We start from the raw sequence: 25855 nt of genomic DNA, 5'->3' as shown, positions 1-25855 counted from the left end.
AATTTTTCATAAAACTGTAATATAAATTATTTCATTTTTAATATTCTTAAAGCTGCCGTGGATCCCCAACATGAGTATCGCGGACCCCCAGGGGGCCGCGGACCACAGGTTAAGAACCGCTGATCTAATCTATACTTTTATACCACAAAATTAATAAAGATAGCTAACATCCGATAAACATCTCAAATAACGAAATATGAAATTATAAAATAATAATAAAATATTTTTTTTTTTATAAATGTATATAAAAAAAATTAAAATTTTGGTTTTTGTAAATAAGACCGCGAGCCGCATACGTCGATGAAGAGAGCCGTAATTTGATCACCCCTGATATATATTGTACAATAATTATATTATTATATTATAATTATTACCATCGATTATATATACGATATATATATATATATATATATATATATATATATATATATATATATATATATATATATATATATCATATATGTATTATTTTAATTTTATTATAAACATAATCAATGCTATTACTATAAATATTTCTTTAAATTTTAAAGGAATTAACTTACAAATAAAAATTAATAAAAAAAACCTAGGTAAGTGCATTAAAAAGAAAACTCTTTATTTAAGAACAATTAGTAAAAACTATTGAATATTAATAAACCAACAATAATTATAAAGCAAAATCTAATTTTCTTTTTGTTTATGAAAAATATTCGACATATTTCGTTAAATTTGTATTTATTGATTCAAAATATTCAATGTTTGTTTGAAGAAATTTTCATTGTAAATGTTATCTCTACAACTATCTCTGCATTATTAATTATTATTACAATTTACAATATGTGTTAGTGTGTGAAAAAAATTGACTAAAATACATCTATTATTTATAAAATGGTGTGGCTCTCACACTTAATTACTAATTATTCAAAGAGACACAGACGTAAATAATAATGAAAAAATTGGTTTGCGCGGCAATACAACGCGAGTCGAGAACTCAATAATTTTACTAAATTATAATTTATAATATGTATTCAAACATCAAATTTCAAACAACAAGATATATTTAATTTTAAATCGCACCATTTTATTAAGCACATATTTAAGATTATGAAAAAAAAATTCTGATACTTCGGCATCCGTAGCGTCGTCAGTCGGCACAATTGGAAATTACAGAATTATAAATAAAACTATCTGCTAAACAATGTATTTATTACTATTTAATGTAAATAAAAACTAAATATAAGATCCTAAACTATAAAAAAATTAAATTTTTTTCATCGTTTGACATATTAATAAAGTAAATTGATTTTTTTTTTCGTGATTTGGGGGGGGGGCATCGCTCCCATGCCTCCCCTTGTATCCGCCCCTGCCCCAACTAAAACTATTTACTAAAAGCTATATTGTTTATGCAGTGGCGCAACCAAGCGAGGTGTTTTGGGTGTCTGGACACCCCCCTTGAACCATAACTTTTGTCCATTGTGTACTAACAAATTTGGACATTAATTGGGGAACTACTGTATACGCTACTGGTGAAAAAATCCTGATTATGCTACTGTGCTTATGTAAATCTGCAGGAGTAAGAGTAAACGACAATTTAGCGTGAATCCGTGATAATCCGATTTAATGATTTTATTTGCACCTTCGTTACTTAAGTTATATTATAGTTTAAACCATAAATTGCAGATTATCCCGTACCTACCTAATAGAGTAAGTGAATAACATATAGTTGAAAAATTATAATGGCTACTGAAGTGATTTGTATTATGAAAAAGATACTTATGAAAAATTAAAATCAACTGTGCCATAACGAAAGTACCTCTATTTTGGCAAAAAAGTTCACTGAGGTAGCGTGGCCGAGCGGTCTAAGGCGCTGGTTTTAGGCACCAGTCTCTCTGAGGCGTGGGTTCGAATCCCACCGCTGCCAAAGAAATCAAATTTTATTTGCAAATTATATATATATTTTGCTAAATACTAATTTTTGTTATTCTTATTTATCCGCTTCAAGATGTAACTATGACACACAAAAAAAAAAAAATAATCTAAAGCCGTAAAAATCTAAAATATAATAAACAATGTTACATAATGAAAGGTATACTTTTCAGTTTCTTATGCGTCATAGAAATTAAAAAAATAACTGCAACATTTCCCTAGTATTGTCCAAAATGTCCACGGAGAAGCTCTAGGTATGAAAAATATATTTTTTTAATTTAGGTAAAATGGTAAATATTGTAAGTAGAAAAGACAAATTGGACCTCCCCTCAAATACGGTCTTGTTACTGCCTCAGATTTTCGATTTTGTAATATTTGAAAATGTATTTTCACATATACCTACGTGTGTAGTGTGTTACATTTTGTGATTGTATTTGTATACATATATATAATATATATACAAATATAATTACATTATGTAAATAAAAATAATGTTATTTGTTGATGTAGAAAAAAAACTATGTTATCCAGTCAGTATAACATTATACATCACCATTGCACGATGGTCATCACCTGCGACCGAATTGAAAATCTGCAAGAACCGATGCCGTATTTATAATATATTACGACATTATATAAACCATGAAAAGAATATAATTATCTTAGTTTGTGATACAAATATAGTATAACTAATATAATATAATATGACTTTGATAGACAATAGACATTCATATATGGTATCGTCGATGACGGGATGGGATCGAAGGTGATGTACCTAGCAGCTATAAACTTGTGGAGCAACGTGGTCCGACTGGTCCGTGGATCCGTATCCAACATTTATGCATCGCCAAATTTGATCACGATATAGCTAGACGATTAGCCGAACAACCATCAATAATGTACCTAGTGTATAATATACGATCATAATTACAATCAGTAACAGATATATGAGAATTTAAGCCTCTATTATTTTAATAAATGCCTTAAATACCTATACATAATATTAATTTATATTTTATATTAACCTATTCTCTTTTAACATTAAAATATACTTTTACCTATTTCAGATAATATGAATAAATTATTTAATATTCTCGATTGATCTTAAACAAACTCGGAGGTATTCAACTTTTAATATATTATTATGCACAATATCATTGATGTAGATAAACCGAACAATTTTAGCAATTATTATTTTTTGCTGTTTAAATACTCTAAACTATAATATTTACATATTTTAATGTTTATAAATACATTTTTATTTCATATTAAATTTGTTATTTTGTTACATTCTTTAAAATATATAATTATACGTAGATTATTATATTGATGAGTTATTGATATCACACTAGTACTAGTATTATATATATTATTCTGTGTTATAGTATTATAATATAACATATGTTACAAACGTACGACATAGCAAATTTTTGTTCAACAGAAACGATTTTATATTCTAATGAAACCTATCAATAAAATACATATTGTAGTTGTTAAAATGTTAACAGAGTCTGTCCACCGTGCTTCTCAGCCAGGGCCGGCTCAAGGTATAGGCGAGCTAGGCACCTGCCTAAAGCGGCACTTTAGCTAGGGCAGCATTTTCAAAATTAACTCATACGTTTTTTTTTATTTCTATTGGTATCATAGAAAAATGTTTTAAAAAATTCATCCGTGAAAATCAACTTGCCTATAAAATAAAATAATATTGTTTAAAGTTATTACCGTAACGCGTTACGCTGTGTCTAATGTAAATCCAAATTGCAGCCAATGTGAACAATTTAATAACGCGTTTATCGCAATGCATTCCGAAATTCGCAAGTACCTATGTCCATTTTAATTACGTTCGATGCATAAGATGCGTATGATAAACTATAGACTTGCTACAAATATTTTCAGTGCTCAATAAATGAAAAAAATTAATTCTCTTATTACCCATTTTAGTTTGCTTAGCTACTGTATTCTATTATTTATCCTTTCCCTACATTTAAGGTGCCATTTATTCAATAAAAATAAAACTCAGTCATTCAAAAAAGTAAAAATCTTAAAAATATATAAGGATAAAAAATATTTAAAAATATAATTTTTTAATAAAATCGTTGTTTTTTTAAAAACTTGAAACTATGTAAAAATATGTTTTTAAAAACATGAATACTTTTTGAAATAATGAGTGTTTTATGATTAAAGAATCACTGTGTATAATAATTTTTACAGTTAAAAAAAATTGTTATTTTTTGTTAGATTTTTATTTAGAGTGGTAGATTACCGAAACTGGAGAACGGGTTTTGTTATATGGGGTCTTCTTAGATTTACTTAGTCTAGGAGAAGTGCTGTGAAGATTTTCAGAACTTTATCTTCAATCGTTAACTTTCTACAAAGCTATAAAGCTGAAAAACATAAAAAAAAACTCCCAATAAAATGTATTTTAATTTTTTTTTTTGAAGCTCAGTAGTGTATTAATTATAAAATATAAAGTTCTGAAAATCTTTATTGCACTTCTCCAAGTCAATGTGAATCTGACAAGACCCCAAACAACAAAATTCGCTCTCCAGTTTTAGAGATCTATCTCACTAAATGAAAATGAAAATAAAATCCATTACACATATACATTGCATACAATTAATACATTCCTAACGGCTTTGGTTTATGAGAAAAATCGTAGCCCCCCAACTTTTTCAATGGATTTCCGCTTGTGATAATATATTTATAACGTCGTGTCAAAGGTCGTACGGCCAAAAATTATTTGTTTTCAAACTAAATTTGTCCGGCGAGTTTGCAACGTATTATTTTCAATCTTCTTAAGTACCTAGTACCTATTCGAATATTTGTATTTAAATATTTTTTTGGTATTTTAAATACTCTAAAAATACTTTTTTTTTGTATTTTTATCCTAGAATATTTAAAAGGTACATTTTTTACGTTTTACTGTTGTAATGACCAATATTTTTGTATTTAATTATTTTAATTTTTTTTCTGGTAGGTACCTATAACATTTTCTAATATAAAAGAAAAATGTATTATAAGATTTTAACAAAAATTCAGATAAAAAAAGAGCTAACCACGGTCGGCCTGAAATTCTTAAACCTATAAATAAATTATTTATACGTAGGCATTAACTATTTAATTTAAATATTTATCATTTTTTAAAAATGTTGAGTATCCAATATCCATAAGTGATTAATGTAATCATGTAGGTATAAATGTACAATAATATCTAATTTAGTAATTAAAAGTATTTGTATTTATATTTAAACACAAATAACACTAAAAGTATTCGAAGGGAAGAAAACGGAGCGTTCACTAGGAGCTACGAATACCGGGAGCGTATAGCACCAATACGTAAAAATCGATGAACTGATCGGTACATGCAGTGTTGAATCACATTTGTTTATAAATATCTATTTACAATAATATGATTCTTGATAATTTCTGCATAATTTTCACAATTTTTTTGATTTTTAGCACGGCGAGGAATGTTCATTGGACACCGTTTTTTCTGCCACTTCCGTAGCTTGTTTAAACACGTTTTTAAAAGGACTTTCCGACTTTTTTCTCATCTCATTTATTTCTTCATTTACGTTAATGTCGATCAAGGCCGTATCTGGAAATTAATTTGGAGGGGGGTTGAACCCCAAACTCCCTCAGGTACGGCCTTGCTGTCGATAACAAAATATAAGAGAGACGTTGTTATTTATAATATTCATAAGAGTAATAAGATAACTGCAGTAATTATTCCGTCATGGATAGCTTAGGTATTTCTCGTGTCTGTATATTATAGAATTCTTTTGTACCCACGTCAATATACACAATAGGTACAATTTTATGTTAAAGTAATTTTTATTTTTATTCATATTATATTAATTATTTTAATTTGTTAGTATTAAATTTTTATTTTGCTTTAAACGGTTTTTCACAAACACAATGTAATAACATACCTGTCTATTAAAGTACAATACGACAATTAACATTAAAATAGAATAAGTAAATAACCATACTAAAACTAAATATTTCTGAAGGGGGTGTTTAAACACCTGAAACATCCCCCAGTGTACGTCTCTGAAGTAGTTATTTAGTATTTATAAAACAATTAACAATAAGCAGTCACAATACATTTTGTACATACCGTAAGTTGAGCTTGGACAGCTTTGATATTATTATTAACGTATAACTTAAAAGTACGATTAAAAATAATCTTGAACTTTAGATTGTTTTAAAAATCTAAATTTAAGATTTCTTGCTCTTAAATCACGATTGAATCAATGGCGTATAATGTATATATAGAAATTAATTTCAGAGAGTTAAAAAAAATTTCCGTTCTTAAATTCCAATTAATTCTACAATCAAAATCAATGACCGTACCAACCATACATTTCAAGGGGGGGTATCCCTTATACACGTCACTGAATTGAATAATAGGTATTGTCGGTGTTGATATTATAGATTTAATAAAAATAATAAATTTTCATGAAATGTCTTTCTTAATTTAAATTATACAATGAATTTTCAAATTGTAATATAATTTACTATTTACCCTTTAGTACACAAAATAGTGAATGATTCGTTTAAAAAATATAATAGATACTATTTTAACAAATGCTTAAAAATTAAAATTAGTTTTTATTTTTGATTGATAATAATTAATTAACTATTTCATTTACTAGTAAAACTTAATTTTAACTGATGTTCGAGCTTTGAAGGTAATATGTATTTATCATGATTTACGAGTATATTATGTATTTTACCATTGATTATAAATAGTATTTATAATCAATGATTTTTACCTATTATAGATATTTTTATTATTTTGAGTTGCTTAACATTTTAAATTAACTTACTTAAGGTAAATTTAGGTTTGTCATTTTTTTTTTGAAGTACAAAGATAAAGACATTATACATCATAATAGCTAATACTATATACATTGGCTATTGGTCCATGAATATTTCATAATAATATTTTAATATTGCAGTGGCAATCAGTATTATAGTTGTACCTACTGTAGTTGTGATTGTACTCTCAGTGGAGAATCTGTTGTCCATATTATATGTTTTCTTTGTGTACACTGTACCAAACAGTGTGACCTTGACGGGCTACCCAGCGTTTTATCAATTTTTTTTTTATTGATATTTCCGATTGACGAATTTTCGTCGACGTCATTTGTATCTTGTTATAGTGGTATAGCGGTATAGCAGTATAATAGTAATATTACTATATTAGTGTACACCTTATTGTGTCTTACTATAGTGTATATCACAACAACTCGACGTTTCATTTAACTCTTTTTGTTCACGTCTAAATAAAAAACATAGGTTCGTGACACAAACGTGTGGAACGATAATAATAATTAATAACAATTAATTATTTACAGTAATCTACTAATAGTGTGCTAATAGTTTTTCGTTGATCATTTTTGATTTCGCGTTTTTGGTTTATTCCGAACAAATCTGATCAAAGATTCAACCGGGCACAGCGTCCGGTCAGGACACACAATACGTTGTTTGACGCATCCTATAATTAACAAATTACGATGGATGAAGAATACGACTGCATCGTGCTGGGCACCGGCCTCAAGGAGTGCATTCTGTCCGGTATGCTGTCGGTTTCAGGTAAAAAAGTGTTGCACGTTGACCGCAATAAATACTACGGTGGTGAGTCTGCGTCGATCACGCCGCTGCAGGAGCTGTTCCAGAAATTTGGCGTGAAGGAACCCGATGAAAAGGAGCACGGGCGCGGCCGTGATTGGAATGTCGACTTGGTGCCAAAGTTCCTCATGGCCAATGGTTTACTGGTCAAGCTGCTTATACATACAGGTGTCACGCGCTACTTGGAGTTCAAGTCGGTCGAGGGCAGCTACGTGTACAAGGGTGGCAAAATCTACAAGGTACCTGTTGACCAGAAGGAAGCACTGTCATCGGATCTGATGGGAATATTCGAGAAGAGGCGGTTCAGAAATTTCCTGATATTTGTGCAAGACTTCCAGGAGAACGACCCCAAGACATGGAAGGATGTTGACCCGCAGCGCATGTCTGCGTATCAGCTGTACACCAAGTTTGGTTTGGACAAGAACACTCAGGACTTCACCGGTCATGCTCTAGCTCTCTATTTGAATGACGACTACATTAATGAACCTGCCGCCAATTTGATCAGACGCATCAAGTTGTACAGCGATTCTCTTGCACGTTATGGAAAAAGCCCGTATTTGTATCCTTTATACGGGCTCGGGGAACTGCCTCAAGGTTTTGCTCGTCTCAGTGCTATTTATGGTGGTACTTACATGTTGAATACTCCCGTCGATGAAATTGTTTTTGAAGGATCTAGTGTTGTTGGCATTAAAAGTGGCGGTGTTGTTGCTAAATGTAAACAAGTGTTCTGTGACCCGTCCTATGTAAAAGAAAGAGTGAAAAAAACTGGTCAAGTAATCCGTTGCATATGTTTGTTGAATCATCCTATACCCAACACTCGTGACGCGCTTTCTACTCAGATCATAATTCCACAGAACCAGGTTAACCGTAAGTCTGATATCTATGTTTCGTTAGTAAGTAACACCCATCAAGTGTCTGCACAAGGATGGTTTATTGCTATGGTTTCTTCCAAAGTAGAAACTAGTAACCCAGAATTGGAAATCAAGCCTGGTTTGGACTTGTTGGGACCTATTAAACAGAAATTTGTATCTATTTCTGATTATTATGAACCTATTGATGATGGAAAAGATAGCAAAGTATTTATTTCAAAGTCGTATGATGCTACATCGCATTTTGAGACAACATGCTTGGACGTTTTGGATATTTATAAACGAGCTACCGGAGAAGAATTTGATTTTTCTAAAATTAAATTAGAAAGTGATGATGTTCAATAATTTAAAAAAATGCATTTTTATCATATATTATTATTATATCTCAATGAAAAATTGTTTCTATTTCATATTATCTTGTAATCAGTTTATTGCCAAAATAATGATTTAAATCTTTTTTGAGAATTGAAATTATCATTACTGTCAAATTATGAAATTTTTTCCAATGGGTGAAGTAGGTACCTAAAGTTAAGAATATTATGGTAGAAATATCTTATTAATTTAAAACAAAATTATCGTTAAAAACCCTTTAGATAATCATACAAATATATAGCATATATGAATATTATACAACTTTTTGTAATTATTATTTTGTTTCTATTATTTCATTCTTTTTGTAAAAAATATTTATTATAAGTTGTACCTGTTTTTTTTTTGTCATTTTTACATTATTGGCATTATCACATAATTATGCTAATGGGCGACTTTCTTTATGTATAAAAAATTTTGTGGTGTCAATATACAATTTTAATAAACTTAAAAAAATTCTAATTTTTTTGTGCCTTTTCTGTTCGCTGTTTTAGTCGCCTTGACCGTCGTGCACAAGTATGCTTATGTTTAGCTTTAAACCAATACTTTTTAATTGTTTATTGCTTATACAATGTACAGTTTTATGTTTTGTTTTTTTATCACTATCGCCAACAGATATTTAATCAAATCGTTTAATTAGTATTATAGAACTGATGTCGCCACATAATATAAAATATAAAATATAGTGACTTAACGACTTGAAATTATGTTTGTGATTGAATCAACAATTTATTTGTACATTGATATTGATTTTATGTATATGTATTTATTAATAGTGAAATACGTAATGCTATAAAGTATCATAATAACTAATTACAAATTCTACTGAATTATGCATATTGTTTGCAGTTTGTGTCTTAAATAAATATTTCCAATGATAATGTTTTAGAAGGCATTAAATCATACTTCATGCTAGCTGACAGTAGTCATATTCCATGAACTCAGTATATTATTCATAATTATATTAATCCTCTTTTTTTTCTTTCAAATCTTGAGAATTATGCATTAATTGTAATGTTAATAGATTAATAACATTATTAAGTTAAAACATAAGTTCAGGAAAGGTCACAGTAAACATTCTAATTTATTTTAAATGTCATCATAGCTCAAAGCACTTATAAGTAAGTCAAATATAATTGCATAGATTATGATTATGCTGTGTCACATCTGTGAATGGTAATACAAAATCAATAGAACTGTACAAACATTGTGGTATTCTACATCATTCAAATGATGAACAATTTTTACATTTCAACATAATTGTACATTTTTACCTGTACACAATAAACAAAATTATTGTAAATGCGTATTTTTTATCCAAATTCTAATATTCTTAATGATAATTTATTCTTATCGCTGTCAAATTATATTTGATACGGCATGATTATTATACAATTTGATTATGACGTAAACTATTATTAAATTTTAAAATAATTTTTATTAAATCCAATAACACTTGTACACAGTAAATATAATCTAATATATCAGGTTTAGCTGTTCCAAACAACATTAAAAAATCAACTTAAGAATTATTAACTTAAATCAAAATTAAGACTTCTTAAAATTTATCACAAGATTTTTCACATTGCACGTAGTTTCTTCAAGTTTAGATTTGATATTATTTTTTTCCTCAGGATCATCAGCTTTCAAAAGTTGCACAACAAGATCTTAAAAGCAGAATGACATACTATTTTAGTGAATATCTTAAAAAAAAAGGCATCTTATAAATCTTACCATGATAATTTTGTAGAGCAGAAAAGTCTTGATCGCTTAAGTGTTTTTGTAAAAATCCCAAGAGGACAGACACAAATTTCCCAGAAACTTTAATCATTGTTTGTGTAATAGATTGAAAAAGTATTTGTGTAGCAATTAATAGCACTTGTGCACTATCATCTTCAATCTCCGATAACAATTTCAAAAGAAGTTGACGATTATTTTGTAAATGTTCTCTGTCAAATAAAACAAATAGTTAAAAATTTGATAGGAGTAATTATTGGATAATAAAAAAATATGTGAAGGTAATAATATTGGATAACCTAGAGTAGGGTCCAGCCTATTAGCATTACTCAAAACTCAGAAGACACAAAGGTAACAGTCAGCTGATGTAAAAATTATTATTCAATTAGCATTTTTTCTTTTGTTTTTTTTTTTGTTGTACCCCTACCTTAGTATACAATTATTATAAAATTAACTTAAAATATTTTGTTTTATTCTTTTTATTGTAATAGTTTATAATATAATTTAAATTAGGGAGTGTTTAAAAAACACATCATTCACAAAATTTAACTAGGTTAGTTCTCCACTGGCCAAAGAAACCATCTTCTCTCAAAAATTATTCTCTTATTCCTGTTTTTTTACTCGTCTGTGTTGTTGAGCTCCAAAGTGAAATATAAATTTCACTCTGAATTCCAGGTAAAATTTTAATTAAAACCAAAATATTGAGGTATGCTATTAGCATTTCATTTTGCATGAAAACTTTCACAACTATTTGTGGTTGCTGCAAACTTAGCCCAAATATTAGGAGAAAATAATGCATCTGGATCAATGTATGTTTCTAGAATATAAATCACAAAATGTATTGATTATTGCATTTACTGGTTTGATGGTCATTAAATCATCAATAAAACAATCAAACACCTCTGGTTTCAAAAACGACAAACTAAAAACACACTTAAGATAATCACTCATCACTGGTATCATTATCGGAACTTTTATATGTCTGTCTTTGGTTGACGGAGTTTTAAATTTTTCGCCACCAATTTTGCGCTTCCTGAAATCTGCAACCCTTAATCATAGCATCTGGCCAAAGATACTTGACAGACCTCTGCCACTTCAAAATTGACAACAATTTCAGTAGGTTGAAGATTTAGTTAAAAGAGCTAATAACTCACAATATAGTGAATATACTGGAAAGCTTTAGTGTACGTTTTTAATATTTTATTGGGTAATATCAACAAAATCAATGATACATACAATCCATTACAAAATCTATGAATAGTGAAAAGTTGTAAGAAGAATTTTGGACAGCTTTTGAACATCCCATCCATGTATATTCTTGTAACATTACACAAATCTTATAAGTTAGTATCAGTAGAAAAACCTGATACTGTCTATCAAATTTTTATAAAATAAAAATTGTTTGTCTCTTTTTGTAGTTATGTAAATTCATGTTCATTGTACTTGAAGAATTATATGTTTCTTGTCTTCTGTTAGGTAATTTTGTATACAGTACTTTACGAGCATAATGGATGTTATTTCTTATTTACTTCAAATCATTCATATTTATTATATGTATATCACAATTTTTTAACTCGGATCTAATAAGCTTCAGAAATATCTTCTTGTGCTTTTTTTTTAACCAAGTTGCTAAATGTCTAACTATTTAAAACCTTTCTATCACATTTTTTGTGATTATGCTCACATTTACATTTCTCAATCATGTCTAAAGTGTACGATATTTATAAAAATCACTGACACATACTTCAAAAACATTTCCAATGTTGTATATTATTTAGCAACATTTTGTGGAAGCGAAATTTAAATCCATCCTCAATGATAATTTTTTTCCCTTTTTCCCTTGACATAAAATCCATACTTAAATTTTTAACACTACAAAGCACACACAAACACTACCAACAACTATAATTCAAACTTATAGCTTTAACACGTACGGGTCTACTGATTACAAACTAGTTTCAATATGTTACCGACGACAACTGTCCGGTTATGTCATTATGTGAAGATATTAAACTTGAGTTGTATAAAATATTATCATGGACCCAAATCAGATTTTCCCATAATATTTTTAATAACAAGAGTAATATAAATAATTTAATAATGCATAATGTATATATATATATATATATGTACCTTTCTTTTTTACGATCATGTTTTTTTTGTACTATATCTACAGAAGACAATAACTCATCCACAGCTTCATGGAAATCATCAATCAGTTTAGATGTCAATGATTTTTGTAGTTTTTCAATAGCATCTTCAACTTGTTTATCATATTGGTTAGATTTTGACTGAAAAATTCAATTTAGGTTAAAATTAAAATTAATATTACTGTTAGGGGATAATACCTCTGAGTTATGTTCTTTATTTTGTGTCACATAACATTTTACTATTTCTACAATCTCTCCACCAACAGATTTCAATAAGAATGATGTGAGCTGTCCTTGAGTTTCAGCACTATCAAATTTTTGAATACCTTTAACATATTGATGCAAATCAGACAAAAGTAATAAGAGTTTGTCTCGAAAGTCTTGATGCACTTTACGCCGATCACCCATCCGGTTTGCCATTACTTGATCGTAAATTTCTTGTGATCTCCTTAGAGCTTCTTTATTCAAGATTCTATAACAATAAGGCATATTACATTTTTGTTATGTATTTTCATTTAATTAAATATTACGGGTAAAGATATGAAACAATTTTTTCTATTAAAGAATTCTTTTCTTCGTCAACATCTTTAAATGTTTCTTCATTTTCTAAATTTTCTCTAATTTCATCGGCATTAACAATTTCTATCATAAAATGTTCACTTGAAACTACTTTGTTTTCTTGTTCATCAGAATCAGAATCATGTAGTTTTGATTTTTGTCCATATTTCTTTTTAACGGCCTTAATCTTAGTTTCTCGTCCCTAAATAAGATAAACTTGTTTAATTATATTGTTGTGAACAAATATAAATAATAGTAGGAAGTTAATGCAAGAAAATTAAAATTAAAGAGGACATGCCTGCATGTGTTGTCTCTGTCTTATAAAACATGCAAATTTAGCATACCTTAAGTAAGAATAACAATTTAAATTAGGTTAGTTAAATGGTATTTAAAACTTTAATTTATAATTTAATTAGTTGTTTATGTATTTTAAACAAAATTAATTACCTGTGTTCCACCACCATGTTTTCCACCAGTTTTTTTTTTACGTTCCTCTTTTCGGCTAAGCTCAGGATTTTTATCTTCTGCAAGCTTTTGTTGAATTTTCCAATTTATCAAAGCATTTGCATATTCTCCAGACTCAATAATCTGAAATTATTATAATTTCTACACTTAAATTTAATGTTAATAATTTATAATTATAAAAAACATTATGTAGTCTACAAAAATAGTTAACTATACCTTTTTTACTTTTGTATCTAATGTATTGATTATACGTTCAGATTGCAGTTCTATAAATTTATCAGTTACCAATGCAGTATCATCAAAAATTTGAAAACCCTTAGATATTTTATTTTTTTTCAACAAATATTCTAAAACCAATACTCCGTCTTTTGAGTCAAAAACTACTGGCACAAAATCCTAAACATAAATTGTATACACTTACATTTCAATAAAAAAATATTTTGAATAATTGGCTGAAAAAGAGATAAATCAAACCATAATATCAATCCAAGTTCCGCTGGAAATACATTCTTCTATAGCATCAGAAATATCATCTAATATTTTAGGACCAACAGAACATGTGGTCAATGCAACTAATTCGTTGCCAAGTTGCATGCGTGATATATAAGAAATTGGATCAGTTATACCAACGCTATTCATTGCTTCATAATCTGCAGATATTTTAAATAAAATTGTTAAAACAGTTACAAACGGTCAATTGCCACCAGGAAATAGAACATTGTTCACTTTGCAAACGAACATTTTAAATAATACTTGAAGGGTTATGAAACAAACTGTATTTCATGCTACAAAGATCTACTTTCATTTCAAAATACTGGAATTGAAAAAATAGTCATTAAGGTTTCTTTTCTATGAAAACTGGTGACAATTATCATAAATTCACAAACATCAATAAGATACTAAGATAACTATATACCTAAATAGTTATTGTTGGTGTAAAAATTCATAACCCAATTATTTAGAGTTTTAGTATGTATATTTGGAACATAGGTACATGAATTTCCAATTCGATCAGTCAACATACCAGGTATTTGCTTTTCTGCTAGTAAATTCTCAAACACAGCTAAAATACACAAATTAAATCATTATTATTTATACTTTTCCTTTTAAAATAATTTATTTTATTAATTAGGTTAAGTTAGATAAAGAAGAAAGCAATAGAGATGATCATGAGTTATGTTTTGTGTGTTTTATGTTATGCGTACAACTTAAAAATAATAACATAAATGTATGTTAATTTGTTTTAGTAATTGTAAGTACATGTTGCATAAGTTGAGTTAACATTATATATCTAAATATTACATAGTAAATATAAAGATAACAAAAAATATTGAACAAGGCTTAAGTAAAAGATGACATATCATTTTACTTACTAAAAAATTCCTTTTCATCAAGGGAACATTGATTTATTATAGCTGTACATAAGACTGGACGAGTAATAGCTAGAATAGCTCCTCTAACAATTCTTTTAATAGAATTAAAGTAAGAATCAGTGTAGTATAAGTAAGGATTGTTTTTATTTTTGTGTAGATTAAATCCCAAATTTTTATTGCGTTTTTCAAGCATCTAAATTTTAAATTATTTATTATTATACAATAATAAAAAAAAGATTAAATTAAAAAAAATTGTTATTTTACCGAATCAATTATATCCACAGGCAGATCAAATTGCTGAGATATTTTTAATGAATTTATGTGTCCATTCTGTTCTAATTTGTCAATTATGTCCTCAGCAATCTGATTTAAGTAAGTCAATCCAATTAATTGACCATGAACAATACTATAATCATCAGGTTCATCCTTGGCTAATTTTTCACATAAGTTTGATGCAACATCTGGATCAACTTTTAAAGCTCTAGCAGCATCCAGTATGTTTATACGACCTAGAAAATATATTCTTATTACTAGACAGAAGTAAATTTTATTTTAACGACCAATAAAAGTGTAGTGTAATTTTCTTCTTTAAGTATATCATAATAAATAAATATATATTTATTTATAACCGTATTTATTTTGTTATAAAGTGTTAGATATTCATTGTTAAAATAATCAAGCAAAGGAGTGAACTAGGTAACTAACAGCTTAGTGTGCAAAATTATGGGATATTGTGGAAATTATGGATGTTCACTTAATATTTGAAAAATACTATGTATCAGATTTACAAATTAATGACAGAATATTTGTTAAAAATATTTAGATACTTATAATACACACCTCCTTGGACATAGGCTTCATCTTTTAATTCCTTTGTCAAATGTTTTGGTGTTACATATTCTTTACCATCAGTTGTGAACACTACATCTAGTAACTTGGTACTGATCAATTTTGCAACTATTTCCACACAATTTCTTTCCCCTAGTCTTAGAAGATAAAAAAATAACCAAATAAAATGTGATTATTTGCCTAATCCCAAAGAAAACTATATGTTAATAAAAATTACCTCTGGGACGATGTGGTCAACTGAATACGTTGGAAGTCAGCCGCCAACAATTTTACTTCGTTCCAATCATTCGATGACATGATGAATCAATTAATTTTTCAGATTCTTATTATAATACTTAATATTAATAATATAATCGATAATATCGATCAGTAAATGATCCGTCATAAGAAGTTCAACAGCTACGATCTACCTAGACGAAATAAAATATCCCAAGACCCAACTAACTCGTAAGTACTAAGTAGAAAGTTCCCAACTTAAAATTGTAATAGTAGTATTGATAATATTGCCACGATAAACGTTTAGTGCCACGACATTGATAACAATATAATCTACGAAGGGATGGGTACAGTTCTTACCCTATGGTACAGTTGAACCCCGTGATAAAAGTTGGGGTCCAAGCACGGCTATAGATAGTATTCTTGTCTATGGCCGTGGGTCCAAGTGTCCAACGGAATCCTGGAAAAACTAACGTTGATAAGAACTTAACCTCAACGAAATTGTACCAACTTTTGAAATCTTAATAGTGAATAATATTGTTGTATTGTATTATTGTTGCTCTTTAGATTTGTTTTGTTTAGTTTAGTAATTACTAAATAGTAAATACTAAATACTTATTTAATTTGACTGTATTCAAAATAAGGTTTTCCGATTTGTTAAATGTATTTTATATTACTATTGCTACAACTTACAAGTAACACTTTTCTGTTCTTATGAAATGTTTTTCCAGTAAATTCAAGTTTCAATTGCAATATTATGAACACATAATATATTATCCCGACGTATGTTGTTTTTGATAGATGAACCATGAATTCACTGAGAGAATCGTCTGTTTGTTAATGGAAGTGTCTACTTGTTTCGTTTGAAGTGTTTTCGTAACTACTTTAATTTAACGTTTTGTATCTTGGTGCGATTTTGTGCGAAAATATGGTCGAAGAAAATCGAACAGATTTTGGACAAGTGGACATCGTTGATGATGACAATATGGTCCGGTTGCCGCGACAGCGTATTGTCGATATGTATAAAAACGCTATGTCGCGCGTTCGCGTTTTAGAAGCAAAGGCGAACGAAGGTACTATTTTCTCATTGCGATTTGCGAAATGCATACAAAAAATTACATTTTCACATTTTTATTTACATACTTAATACGAAAAAGTGATAAACAATTAATTTACATTTTACGGTTATTTATGTATAAAAAAAATTTATGATTTTGTTGTTATTCGTCACTGACTGCAAATTAAGCTTTTTCCTTCAGACAGTGGGTATTTTACCTTTTAAAGGTAGGTCACTACAAATGTGTTTTTTGGGGAGTTCATGTTCGTAAGTAAAAAAAACATGTTTGGTTTGTCTCAATCGGTCTACAGTTGAGCACCTATTAAATCTCATTATTATTTAATTGACGTGATTATTTTGAAATATATGATTTTTTCAGCTACAATATGTATTAGATGTAACCTTTTGTGTGACAAGAGAGAGCGGACAGACCAAGATTTTCGTAAATTAGTTTTACGAGAAAAATGTTTATTAAGAAAATTGACTATTAAAGAACAAGAAATACAAGAATATGCTGTTAGTATTTAAACATATTCTGTTTATAAATAATTAAAATTAATGATATTTATTATTCATGTACATATGTAATATACATTTGATTTGATTTTTAATATGAATCAAAATAATAAAAAAATATTTTAATTGTGAGGATTATTTATCAACCAATTTATTTTATGATTATCATTTTCATCATTTTTCCAGGAATTCTATTAATAAAAATAAGTTATTAATTTTTAGGCACAATTGACAGCCATGCGAAATTCTATTCAAAGCAATTCAATATCCTCACTAAAATGTTCATTACAAGATCCAGCAGTAAATCTTTTGATTCAAAGATTACGACAAGACCTTTGTGCAACAAAAATTAGATTGGAAGAAACTCAAAGCGAATTGAATGCCTGGAAATTTACACCAGATAGGTTAGTTAAGTTTATCATTATTTAAAATTCTGAAAAAATTAAAAATCAAATAATAATGTTGGCAGTAATACTGGAAAAAGATTGATGGCAAAATGTCGTTTACTGTACCAGGAAAATGAAGAACTTGGTAAAGTAGTAAATAGCGGCCGAGTAGCTAAGCTTGAAGGTGAATTAGCATTGCAAAAAAACTTGAGTGAAGAAGTTAAAAAATCACAGTCAGGTAAAATAGCCCTAGTAAAATGTACATATATTTTCTTGTATTTAATTTATATTCTTTATTGATTTTAGACTCTAAACATATAAGTGATTAGTAGAAAAGAATGCTTCAATTTTAAACTTTAAGAGGAAGTCAGCACAATATTTGTTTTCTCTCTCAGACCAACATGTAATTTAGATAAAGGCTTTCACCTCAAATCATTTTTTATGATTTTTGAGTAAACTTAGAGTAAAATCACCAATTGCAAAAATTATAGATAATAATATTTTTAGGGAATGACATATCATCAGTTTTTTATTTTATTGTTATTTAAATTTGTATATGACTTTCAATATAAAAAAAAAATTAAAATTAAAATGTTTAAATTGTTTTGAAACATAATATATTGTCAAATTGATAAACTTGCACATGGGCCAGAGAGAGAAAACAATGTGCTGGCAGCCTCTTAAAGGAGGTTTCTGATAGCATATTAGTTTGTTTGTAGCTTTGAAAATTCAAAAAAATAATTTAAGAGTACTTTATAAGATATATGTGGAGGAACATGCACACATACACACAAAACCAAGAATAATGTACATAAAATTATTTTTTAACAAAATCAATTTTATTATTTTTAATATAAAGGTTCTTCTTTCAGCAATTAATCATTTTTAAAATAGTTATAAATTATAATTTTTATTTTAAGTCTTGGCATTTGAACTTGTAAAAAAAGTTAAACATAAAGGAAAATGTAGTATTTGAGTGTTTAAATTTCATATTTTAAATAGCATTGTAAATATCTCAAATTATTTTGATGTCATGTAGGCACACAGATTTTAAGCAGAATCTTTCTTTATTATGTACAATGATTATATAACATTTATTTTATTTTTATTAGAATTGGATGAATTTTTACAAGACTTGGATGAAGATGTTGAAGGAATGCAAAGTACAATATACTTCTTACAGAATGAACTTCAGAAGTATAAAACTTCTGTTCAAAGTACTGACAATTCTGCAAACAAAGAAACTAATCCAAAATCTATTGTTAACGGTAATAAAAAAGATGATGTTAGTGCAACTGTGATGTCTGTAAAATCAAAAACTGAAATACCAACTCAATTGGTCAAAAACCTGCCAAAACCTGATAATAAGTCAAGTAAACACAATAAACCAAAAGAATCTAAGCAATTAACTGATGGTCAAAGTATTATTGCTAAAGTAAAAAAAATACGACCAGTAATAGCAGAAGGTACAGTCCAAAGTGAGCAATCCCCTAAAGTACATAAAAGTAAACACAAATCAGATGGAAGTAAAAATGAAGATAAACGAAAAAAGTCTGAAAAAAGGTCCCATAGCAAAGGTGAAGTAGTACATAAAAAGTCAAAAAGTGAGCTTCCCAAAAATATTGAAGTGAAGACTCCCGTAGAAGTAGCTAATGGACTACCCAATGGTTCATAAATATTGTTATTTTAATGTTATTTTTCTTTTATCAATAATGGAATGTTGATAAAAATACCTATTGAATTATTTTTCAACGTTAATTTTTTATGTTTAGGTTTGAATAAATAATTTTAAAAAAATATTGTTATTGAAATTTAATAGAATAATTTTTATACCTTAATGCTTTGATGTTACATATTGACAGGAACCATTAACTAATTGCGAGACTTACAATGATGTGACTATTTTCTCAATACAATCTTAATTAAAGTACAGAGTTGATGTTTGGCTTAAAATAAATTATGGTATTACAAAAGGTCTATAAATAAGTTAAATGAATGGAACAAATACTGTATAATACTTAATAGCTCCCAAACAATATTTTCTAATGTGTTATTCTAGAACTACCAAGTTTTTAACATATTTTATATTTTCCAGTTATACATTTTAGATATAACGTAATACAAGTTAAAAAATATAATATTTTGATAACAATATATTTTATATAATTTAAATAATTTAAAGGTTTGTCTTTACGCCTTTACGGCAGTATAAAATAAAGTTAATTGATTTGTATGTTGGACTTTTCACATAATATTTTCAGTGTTTTAATAAGCCATGCCTAAGTTATTTATATTTTACAACAGATTAAATAATTTAAATATACATCTGACTGTTTTTATTTTATCTAGGCATGTCCAGAACATGCCTCAATCTTACTTTATGCTGGTATATTGTAAAGTCTAAAGTGTTTCTACCTTAAGTTTCTATAGGAGACAACAGTTTGAATTATTTATTTTCAAAATTCAAATGTTTTTATGGAAAAAAACTATTTATGAAAATACTTTTTACTCACTTAGACCATTATTGTAATTGTAATATAGGTTATATTGTTATAATAATATTATGTGGCATCAAAGGCTTAATACTAAACTTAGTTTTTACATAATATTGGTTCATATTAAATATAGATATCGATCAATCTATTAAAAATAAACATTAAACAAATAAATGTATAACAATTGAAACTCAAAACCAGGATAAATTTAAACAATTCTTTGGATTTAAGCTGTCGATGTGTTGGGTGATTTCACTCAGTTTACTGTACACACGGTCGTTTTAAGTAATTTCTAAATGATTTTAAATGACATGAGAAAATTCCCATAATTTTTCATTACATAAGTATGGGACTGTTTATACATAAAGATGTCATCATATTTGTTTATTGTCCTTCACTAGCATTGATTTTAAATTTTTCATATCAAAAATAATGCTGTTGATTTAGACACGTTTGGTTTAGTACTTTGGTATTGGTATACATATTAAATGTTTAAATTAAACGTGCAGTACCACAATGAATTAGTGTATGTTTATTGTATGGTATAATCACTGATATATAAACTAAATCGAACAATTTGAGACATAACACAATTATTTAGTTGCAATTGCATTTGCATCTGAGTACATTGCCTATTAAAACCTACAACCTTCAATTCAACTAACGCGCAACTAATAATTGCAAGTCAATTAGATTAAATTTAATATATTCTGTGGTTATAATGTTTAAATTATTACTTAAAAAAAAAAAAACGAATGCAGGATTTCTATGACTTTTTTATTAGGGCAGTTTCTTACAATACGTCTATTGTCTATGTATCATTTTAATTCATCAAAATACAAAATTTGACAAACAACAATACTAATATAATCTTTTAGTTAGGGTTCGGGGCTTGCATTTGCATGTTTTTGTAGTGGTCGTAGATTATTTCAGGTGTTATAAATTTGTTTTATGAAATGGCCAAGCTAAATACTGAGTTAAAATTTGCATATTTTGTAATATTTTAGAAAAAATGCATATTTCAGCTATTTTTAGTGTTTTTTAGTCTTTTTAAATTTGTATGTACGTAAAATCATACTTGGAAAACAATCAAAAATATTTTTTTATATAAATTAAGATCGTAATCTGTTGTATCTGACTAGCACGATTAAAGATATACAGGTTAAACATCGGTCTATGATATAATGCATTTTTCAAACTGAGTCGTCAAAACAGCTGTGCTGACTAGTACGTATATGTTACGTATGAGTAGAATCTTCCATGGAATACAGGTAATCTTCTTAGTTCATTATACATTAAAGCACTATGGAGTGAACACAGATGTTCTCAATTCTGTAACCATTACGGCTTTAGATAGGAATGAATTTAAGAGAATTTGGCTTTAGAACCATGAACGAGTTTTGTTATCAGCCGGTTTATGTATGTACACGTGATAATTGATAATAACAACATATCAATCATATTATCACAAAATATATTCCATTTATTATTATATTTTGTTTGGACGTAGAATGCGTGGGCATATAACTGATTAATTCTGCGTCTCTGTAGTACTGCAGCCTGCAACTGGTATTTACTATTTACTATTTAGTGACTTCGTCATAATATATTAAATCCACACATAATAAACTATAAGTTATTAATAAGGTTTTACTTAACTTAGCAAATTATTGTTTCTTTTTAGTTTTTTTCGTACGTTTCATTTAACACGAAAAATGCCGACAGTCAATATTAAAAGGGATCTGCTTTTTGAGGCTCTTGGAACGACTTACAGTAATTTTTTTCGATTTATCAAATGATTGTTGTTTTAAATGTATTCTCATTTCTAGCCGATGAAGAGTTTGACAACTTGTGCATTTCGTATGGATTGGAGCTTGACGAGGTGGTGAGTATTTTTAATCATTATTCAAATATATATATTTTACAATGAGATCAAATTTAGACCTCGGAAAAGCAAATGGTCTCCAAAGAACAAAGCGAGTCTAAATCTGAAGGTGCTTCTGATGATACAATTTATAGAATTGACATACCAGCCAACCGTTATGATTTATTATGCTTAGAAGGATTAGTGGATGCTTTACTTGTATTCCAAAATAAGTAAATTAAAGAACTACCTATCTAATTCTTCTATATCGTGAATTACTGACATTTTATTTAAATCATTTTAGGATGGAATTACCTCGTTATAAAGTCATTCAGTCAAAAAAACCATTAAAAGTACTTGTTAAACCAAATGTGAGTACAATTTTAGTATGAATATAGAAGTTGATTTAAATGGGTTATTAGCGTTATTATATTTTGCTATTATTTTAGTATGGGCTTTTAGTTTTTACATTAAATCTATTTATTATTTTAATATAGACTAAACAAATTCGGCCTTATGTCGTCGCAGCCGTGTTAAGAGATGTTACTTTTAATCCAGCGAGATATGCCAGTTTCATAGACTTGCAAGACAAACTGCATCAGAATATTTGTAGAAAGCGTTCACTTGTTGCTATTGGTACCCATGATTTAGATACAATTCAAGGACCGTTCACATATGATGCTTTACCGCCAGAAGATATCAAATTCAAAGCATTGAATCAAACAGAAGTTCATAGTGCTGCAAAACTAATGGATATTTATTCAGTTAATAAAACATTTTAATATCTACTAGGAATCTGACATTTAATTGACTTTTTGTCCTTAGACACATGCTCAATTGAAACAATATTTGAGTATAATTAAAGATAGCAGCGTGTATCCAGTCATTACAGATAGTAGTGGAATAGTACTATCAATGCCTCCGATAATTAATGGTCATCATTCTAGGATTACTTTAGAAACCAAAAATGTCTTTATTGAGTGTACAGCAACTGATTTAAAGAAAGTATGTTTATGTTAATAATTAATTAATTAATCTTGATTCAATTTTGGTATTGTAAATCTGATTATTTTGTTTATTGTTTAGGCCAATATTGTTTTGGACACAGTTTTATGTATGTTCAGTAAATACTGTTTAAATAAGTACACAGCAGAAAGGTGTGAAGTTGTATACCCAGATGGATTGGTAAAATTGTACCCAGAATTGAAATATCGCAAAGAAACAGTGAATCGGAAGAAAGTGAATTCATATTTAGGGATCAGGTATTATAAAATTTATAATACAATTTAAAGAATATTCTCTTAAAGAAATAATTTGTAGTGAAAATTTAGATAGCCTATCATCTGCCTTATCGTCCATGTGTTTGAAATCAAATGTATTGAAAGAATCAGATATGGTTGTTGTTGAAGTGCCACCAACTAGACATGATATTATTCATGCATGTGACTTATATGAAGATGTAGCTATTGCCTATGGTTATAACAATATACCAAAAACATTACCAAAAACAACTACGGTAGGCTCTCAATTGCCTATAAATAACCTGTCTGATAAGATCAGAAATGAAATAGCTTATTGTGGTTTTAATGAAGTATTAACGTTCTCTTTAGTAAGTTTGTTGGCAATTCTTTTGTTATAGACACTAATTATTATTTTGAATTATATAGTGTTCTAAAGATGATGTGTCAACAAAACTCCGAAAACCATTTGATACTCAACGTACTGTATGCATAAGTAACCCAAAAACATTGGAATTTCAAGTAGCACGTACTAATATTTTATCAGGGCTCTTGAAAACTACCTCAGCTAATAAAAAAATGCCTCTACCTATGAAATTATTTGAAGTAACAGATGTGGTATTTAAAGATGTCACCAGTGGTAAGTAATTGCTTACAAATCATACAATATCTAAAAGATTTAGTTTCTAACATTTTATCATCGTAGAAGTGGGGGCTCGTAATGAAAGACATATTTGTGCCATATATTATGGTAAAACTCCAGGATTTGAAATTGTCCATGGCCTTATGGACCGAATAATGCAAATGTTAAACATAAAATTTTCTGCTGAAAGTGGCAATACCTACCAAATTAAAGCTGCTAATGGTAAGAAAATATTAAATAATAATAAATTAATATTAGACTATATTATATGAAATGTCCAGGCACGGATCCAGAGTAATTATTGGGGGGGGGGGGCATTATATATTCTAAAATAATTATATTATTATATTATAATTATTACCATCAATTATGTATACAATATATATATATATTTATTATTTTAATTTTATTATATACATAATCAATGCTATTACTATAAACATTTCTTTAAATTGTAAAGGAATTAACTTACAACTAAAAATTAATAAAAAAAACTAGGTAGGTGCGTCGAAAAGAACTCTCCTCTTTATTTAAGAACAATTAGTAAAAACTATTGAATATTTATAAACCAACAATAATTGTTTTTATTGATTCAAAATATTCAATGTTTATTTGAAGAAATTTTCATTGTAAATGTTATCTATACAACTATTTCTTCATTAATAAATTATTATTACAATATGTGTTAGTATGTGAAAAAAGTTGATTAAAATACATCTATTATTTATAATATGGTGTGGGTCTCACACTTAATCACTAATTATTCAAAGAGATTCTGTAAATAATAATGAAAAAAATTGGTTTGCGCTGCAATACAACACGAGTCGCGAACTCAATAATTTTATTAAATTATAATTTATAATATGTATGCATTAAGATATATTTAATTTTAAATCACACCATCTTCTTAAGCACATAAATATACATAGAATTATGAAAAAAAATTCTGATACTTTGTTCGGCATCTGTCGTGTCGTCAGTCAGCACAATTGGAAATTACAGAATTATAAATAACACTATCCGCTAAACAATGTATTTATTATTATTTAATGTAAATAAAAACAAATATAAGATCCTAAACTATAGAAAAATTTAATGTTTTTCATTGTTTAACATTAATAAAGTAAATTGATTTTTTTTTGTGATTTGGGGGGGGGGCATTGCTCCCATAGTACCCTCTTGTATCCGCACCTGGAAATTTCTATATAGCATTATATATTATTTGTATGTATATTTATTTCAGATGAGACTTATTTCCCTGGTCGTTGTGCACAAATAATATATAAAGAGAATGTCATTGGATTGATGGGTGTTTTGCATCCTGAAGTGATTACTGCCTATGAACTAACCATGCCATGTTCAGCATTTGAAATAAATCTCGAACCATTTTTGTAAAAATAATAAATAAAATATTTATTTTCACATTATTTTGTTTTAATTTATCAGTAAGCTTGTCTCTAATTAAAAATAATTTAGACATTAATGGTTATTAAAGAAAACTGAAGGCAATATTATGTAAAAATAAACT

General features: G+C 28.0%; 4 protein-coding genes and 1 non-coding gene across 7 annotated transcripts; 4 read left to right on the top strand and 1 right to left on the bottom strand.

Moving 5' to 3' along the window:
• Positions 1-1819: 1819 nt before the first annotated feature.
• On the top strand, positions 1820-1900 carry Trnal-uag. Its single transcript has one exon. It is a non-coding gene; the product is annotated as a tRNA-Leu (tRNA).
• Positions 1901-7043: 5143 nt separating this feature from the next.
• On the top strand, positions 7044-10010 carry LOC113554941 (rab GDP dissociation inhibitor alpha-like). Its single transcript, XM_026959043.1, has one exon. The coding sequence runs from the start codon at positions 7428-7430 to the stop codon at positions 8754-8756; it is 1329 nt and encodes a 442-aa protein (XP_026814844.1). The 5' UTR covers positions 7044-7427; the 3' UTR covers positions 8757-10010.
• A 225-nt stretch (positions 10011-10235) lies between these two features.
• Positions 10236-16566, bottom strand: LOC113554940 (E3 UFM1-protein ligase 1 homolog). The gene is made up of 13 exons (XM_026959042.1): positions 16130-16566; positions 15904-16049; positions 15328-15572; positions 15064-15256; positions 14607-14753; positions 14165-14340; positions 13907-14086; positions 13673-13813; positions 13198-13427; positions 12866-13139; positions 12651-12808; positions 10515-10729; positions 10236-10447 (listed from the first exon to the last, which is right to left on the bottom strand). Exons 1-13 carry the CDS (start codon positions 16207-16209, stop codon positions 10329-10331), a joined length of 2304 nt encoding a protein of 767 aa, XP_026814843.1. The 5' UTR covers positions 16210-16566; the 3' UTR covers positions 10236-10328.
• Positions 16567-16724: 158 nt separating this feature from the next.
• Positions 16725-19873, top strand: LOC113554942 (pre-mRNA-splicing regulator female-lethal(2)D-like). 2 transcript variants are annotated; one of them, XM_026959044.1, is made up of 5 exons: positions 16725-17201; positions 17565-17701; positions 17924-18105; positions 18171-18325; positions 19200-19762. In XM_026959044.1, exons 1-5 carry the CDS (start codon positions 17057-17059, stop codon positions 19760-19762), a joined length of 1182 nt encoding a protein of 393 aa, XP_026814845.1. In that variant the 5' UTR covers positions 16725-17056. The 2 variants fall into 2 exon arrangements, with proteins under 2 accessions (XP_026814845.1, XP_026814846.1); XM_026959045.1 differs by having other exon boundaries at positions 17058-17412; positions 19200-19873.
• Positions 19874-22074: 2201 nt separating this feature from the next.
• LOC113551335 (phenylalanine--tRNA ligase beta subunit-like) lies at positions 22075-25754 on the top strand. 2 transcript variants are annotated; one of them, XM_026953520.1, is made up of 12 exons: positions 22075-22151; positions 22267-22355; positions 22412-22467; positions 22525-22679; positions 22751-22817; positions 22944-23210; positions 23272-23451; positions 23533-23708; positions 23767-24055; positions 24114-24324; positions 24391-24549; positions 25571-25754. In XM_026953520.1, the coding sequence occupies exons 2-12, from the start codon at positions 22298-22300 to the stop codon at positions 25720-25722; spliced, it is 1770 nt and encodes a 589-aa protein (XP_026809321.1). In that variant the 5' UTR covers positions 22075-22151; positions 22267-22297; the 3' UTR covers positions 25723-25754. The 2 variants fall into 2 exon arrangements, with proteins under 2 accessions (XP_026809321.1, XP_026809319.1); XM_026953518.1 differs by having other exon boundaries at positions 22090-22355.
• Positions 25755-25855: the final 101 nt, after the last annotated feature.

This window comes from Rhopalosiphum maidis, chromosome 2 (assembly GCF_003676215.2).
Source record: "Rhopalosiphum maidis isolate BTI-1 chromosome 2, ASM367621v3, whole genome shotgun sequence".
Taxonomy (NCBI): domain Eukaryota; kingdom Metazoa; phylum Arthropoda; class Insecta; order Hemiptera; family Aphididae; genus Rhopalosiphum; species Rhopalosiphum maidis.
Note: the sequence above shows the minus strand (reverse complement) of the source record. Positions and strands in the feature narration are given on the sequence as shown.

Coding starts and splice junctions, on each gene's coding strand:
- LOC113554941 (XM_026959043.1), top strand. CDS start 7,428: ATGGATGAAGAATACGACTGCATCGTGCTGGGCACCGGCCTCAAGGAG.
- LOC113554940 (XM_026959042.1), bottom strand. CDS start 16,209: ATGTCATCGAATGATTGGAACGAAGTAAAATTGTTGGCGGCTGACTTC. Junction 13,428..13,672: donor AACATGGTGGTGGAACACAG/GTAATTAATTTT, acceptor TATCTTATTTAG/GGACGAGAAACTAAGATTAA. Junction 10,730..12,650: donor CATGATCGTAAAAAAGAAAG/GTACATATATAT, acceptor TTTATTTGACAG/AGAACATTTACAAAATAATC.
- LOC113554942 (XM_026959044.1), top strand. CDS start 17,057: ATGGTCGAAGAAAATCGAACAGATTTTGGACAAGTGGACATCGTTGAT. Junction 17,202..17,564: donor AGAAGCAAAGGCGAACGAAG/GTACTATTTTCT, acceptor TGATTTTTTCAG/CTACAATATGTATTAGATGT. Junction 18,326..19,199: donor AGTTAAAAAATCACAGTCAG/GTAAAATAGCCC, acceptor TATTTTTATTAG/AATTGGATGAATTTTTACAA.
- LOC113551335 (XM_026953520.1), top strand. CDS start 22,298: ATGCCGACAGTCAATATTAAAAGGGATCTGCTTTTTGAGGCTCTTGGA. Junction 23,709..23,766: donor AATTCATATTTAGGGATCAG/GTATTATAAAAT, acceptor AATAATTTGTAG/TGAAAATTTAGATAGCCTAT. Junction 24,550..25,570: donor CCAAATTAAAGCTGCTAATG/GTAAGAAAATAT, acceptor TATTTATTTCAG/ATGAGACTTATTTCCCTGGT.